The sequence below is a fragment of the Dasypus novemcinctus genome, chromosome 23 (genome assembly GCF_030445035.2).
Source record: "Dasypus novemcinctus isolate mDasNov1 chromosome 23, mDasNov1.1.hap2, whole genome shotgun sequence".
In the NCBI taxonomy this organism is placed as follows: domain Eukaryota; kingdom Metazoa; phylum Chordata; class Mammalia; order Cingulata; family Dasypodidae; genus Dasypus; species Dasypus novemcinctus.
In genome coordinates, this window is record NC_080695.1 from 14,844,785 (window position 1) to 14,848,604 (window position 3,820).

The 3,820-nt window shown below is 45.5% G+C and overlaps 1 protein-coding gene across 1 annotated transcript; it reads right to left on the reverse strand.

The window, feature by feature from the left end:
• Positions 1–508: 508 nt before the first annotated feature.
• Positions 509–1,459, reverse strand: LOC101411452 (olfactory receptor 2AE1). Its single transcript, XM_012525106.2, has one exon. It carries the CDS (start codon positions 1,457–1,459, stop codon positions 509–511), a length of 951 nt encoding a protein of 316 aa, XP_012380560.2.
• Between the last annotated feature and the right edge of the window lie 2,361 nt (positions 1,460–3,820).

Here is a 3,820-nt window from a genome sequence, read left to right on the forward strand (position 1 = left end):
TATCCGTTGGGCCAAATCTGCTTCCCATATATCTTCTTTTAAATGGAACTTTTCCCCCTTTATTAGAGAAGTTGTGGGTTTACAGAACAATCATGCAAAATATATAGGATTCCGACCATCAACACCTTGCATTAGTGTGGGTCATTTGTTATAATTGATGACAGCACATTTTTATAATTGTAAAATTAATCCAAGCCCATGGTTTAATTTAGGGTTCACTGTTTGAGTAGTATAGTTCCATCTTTAAAGGTTTGCCTAATTCTCTAAGGGCTTACTCCATGGACATGTACTCCATGGGGCCTGGACGCCTGAGACCAAGTTGTCATGGAATTGTATGCCAACCACTTCATTCTAAACAAATGCCCTGCTTATACTTTATACCTTTTCAGTAGTCAAGGAGCATCAGAGATCGGAACACTTAAAGGATCTGTCCAGTGGTCTGGAATCTTAAAGGTTTTTCCAGATCAATTTAAGAAGCTAATCCCATTCCTGTCTATATTCAGGGCAACTACAATTGCAGCCTTTGGGTGGCAATTTCTCTCCCCAGCATTCTCCTCAGAGCCTTAGCTATATCCTTATTACGGAGAGTATAAATCAGAGGATTCAGAGTGGGTGTACCGATGCTGTAGAACACAGAGACAATTTTGTCTAGCAGTGGCGTGTGCTGGGACCTGGGCCTTATATATGTGATGATGCCGCCACCAAACCAGAGGAAAACCACAGTGAGGTGAGAGCTGCAAGTGGCAAAGGCATTTCTCGAACTCCCAGCTGAACGCAGGTGAATGACACTGCGGAGGATGAGGGCATAGGATGCAGAAATCAGGAGGATGGGGAAGAGGAGGAGCAGGATGCTGCTGATGTACACTGTGGTCTCATAAACCAGGATGTCTCCACATGTCGCCTTCAGAACAGCTGGAAGTTCACAGTAGAAGTGGTGGATTTTCCGAGGCTCACAGAAAGGGAAGTTCATCAAAGTCATTGAGTGAATTAGGGAGTGCAAAGATGATCCCCACCATGACACGACAACCAACACCAGACACATCTTTTTGGTCATGAGGACAGTATATCGCAGAGGATGACAGATGGCCACATAGCGGTCATAGGACATGAGCGCTAGGAGAAGACACTCTGCTCCACCCACAGACAAAAAGAGGAATTGCTGGGTGGCACAGCCCACAAAGGAGATGGACTTCCTGCCAGAGAGGTAGTTGGTGGCCATCTTGGGGATGGTTGTGGAGACGTGCATCAGGTCCATGAGGGAGAGCTGGCTAAGCAGGAAGTACATCGGTGTGTGAAGCCGGGGATCAGCACAGATGAGGAGAATGGTGAGGGTGTTACTGCTCACTGCCGTGAGGAAGAGCACCATGGTCAAGGAGAAAAGAAAAACGTGAGTGAGGGAGTCATCAAAGAGCCCTTCAAGGATGAAGTCTTCCGGGAACGTCTGATTCCCCTGCCACATCTCCCCGTTCTCAGCTCCTGGGGAAACAGGAAGTGGAGATGAACTGTGGTGTCAGAAATACTGCAATCTACCATATGTGACTGTTTGAAGCTTTTTGTGGACCTCAGAAAAGATAATGTTCTTGAAGCTAATCCATTCCTGTGGGTGTGGGCCCCTTTGGTTGGATTAGGCTCATTTGGGGGCTTTGATAGGATTACTTCAGTGAGGTGTGACCCAGGGTGGGTCGTAGTCCTCTTGCTGGAGTCCTTTATAAATGGGAGATAGAAAAAGTCACAGGCACAAAGACACACAGAGAGAAAAAGCAGCAGAAACAGAGAAACCATGTGAGGCTGAGAGAGAGTTCCTGGAGGCTGGAAGTTGAAACAAAGGAACACAGAGACATGGAAAGAGGCCTGTGAGAGGCTGGAAGAGACAAGGCCCAGAGGAGAGGGGAGAGATGAGCCATACACCTGGTTGCCCACAACTAAGCTTGGGGAGAAAGTAAGCCTGGAGGAGAAAGCAGAGACCCTGACCAGCAGAACCACCATTGTGTGCCAGGAGCTAACCTCTGCTGAGACAGCATCTCTGGTAATGCCTTGATTTGGACATTTTCACAGCTTCAGAACTGTAAGCTTTTAACCTAATAAATCACCATTATAAAAACCAACCCATTTCTGGTATATTGCTTTTAGCAAATGAAAACACCATGCATGACAATAAGCATCTTTTGATCTAAGAAATAATTTTGAAGAGAAGATTTTTATATTGTTATTTTTCAACAGCTTTAATTATTGAAATAGCATTTTTTTAAAAATCCCTCTTCACAAACATGATCATTCTGAAATTCCAGAATGTCTAGACTCTGTTAAGTGCCAAACTTCGAAACAAGTTTCTTCCCATGAAGGAAGAACTATTGATTGTAAATAGATACACACTTTTTTTTTCACTTATTGTACCAGTCAGGGTTTAACCAGAGGAGTTGAACGTCTAGGCAATTTCTATATATACATATGCATATGCATATACATATACATATGAATGTTCATGTGGTAGGTTGAATTATAAACCCCAGAAAAAGACATGTTCCTAATCTTAGTCCATTCAGTATAAAGGGTGTCAGCCCATTATAAATAGGACCTTCTGAAGATGTTATTTTTACTTAAAGTGTGGCCCAACTAACTGAAGTTGAGCTTTAATCCTATTACTGGAGGCTTTATGAAGACAAAGCCACATGGAGAAGAGGAAGCTGGAGGTCCATAGAACCTGGAGAGAAGGGAGAGGACATTATGATGTGATACAACAGCCAATGAACCCTAATGACTGCCATCCAGCTAGAAGATACTGTGCTTGGTATCTAGCCTCTGAAACCAGAAGCCAATAAATTCTTGTTGTTAAATCAACCCCATTTGTGGTATTTGATTTAGCAGTTGGGAAACTAAGACAATATGTAATGGGTTTTTTTTTGTCGCAAGAATTGGCCTTCTGCAATTGTGGGAGGACTAAGCAGTCTCGATAAGCCTGTCACCTTTGTGGCTTTGCTGGAACTTGAAGTCCACAGGTCAAAGATGTATGTAGGGAAGTGGACTTCTCCCAGTGGTTAGGGCGTCCGTCTACCACATGGGAGGTCTGCAGTTCAAACCCCGGGCCTCCTTGACCCATGTGGAGCTGGCCCATGTGCAGTGCTGATGCGCGCAAGGAGTGCCATGCCATGCAGGGGTGTCCCCGCATAGGGGAGCCCCACGCGCAAGGAGTGTGCCCCGTAAGGAGAGCCGCCCAGCGCGAAAGAAAGTGCAGCCTGCCCAGGAATGGCGCCGCACACACGGAGAGCTGACACAACAAGATGACGCAACAAAAAGAAACACAGATTCCTGTGCCGCTGACAACAACAGAAGCAGACAAAGAAGAAGACGCAACAAATAGACACAGAGAACAGACAACCGGGGCGGGGGGTGGGGGGGAAGGGGAGAGAAATAAATAATCTTTTTTTTTTTTTAAAGATATATGTGAAGTGCACAAATCAAGAGCAGGCTGGGATCCAAAAACATGAGCTGTGCTGTAACCCCACTGGACAGACTAAAACCCACGTTAGTTCTTGCTGCATCTGGAGTTGGTGGTGTTGGTATCTTGCAGAAGTTGGGTCCCTTTTTAATGGTGCTAAACACACTCACCTGGCCTGAAGTCAGAAGCTAGAGGAGGATCCAAGGGAGACTGCAGACCTGGTTGCTACTTCCCACCAATGGGGCGAGTCAGTAGATCAGTAGCAACATGCGTGACTACAAAATGGCTGCTTCCCTTCTGCCCTCTAAATCTCCCGAGAATATCCCACGTGGCCTACCTTATCCAGAAACATACAAAAAGGGGGATTCTGGGAAACAGCTCATC

Coding starts and splice junctions, on each gene's coding strand:
- LOC101411452 (XM_012525106.2), bottom strand. CDS start 1,459: ATGTGGCAGGGGAATCAGACGTTCCCGGAAGACTTCATCCTTGAAGGG.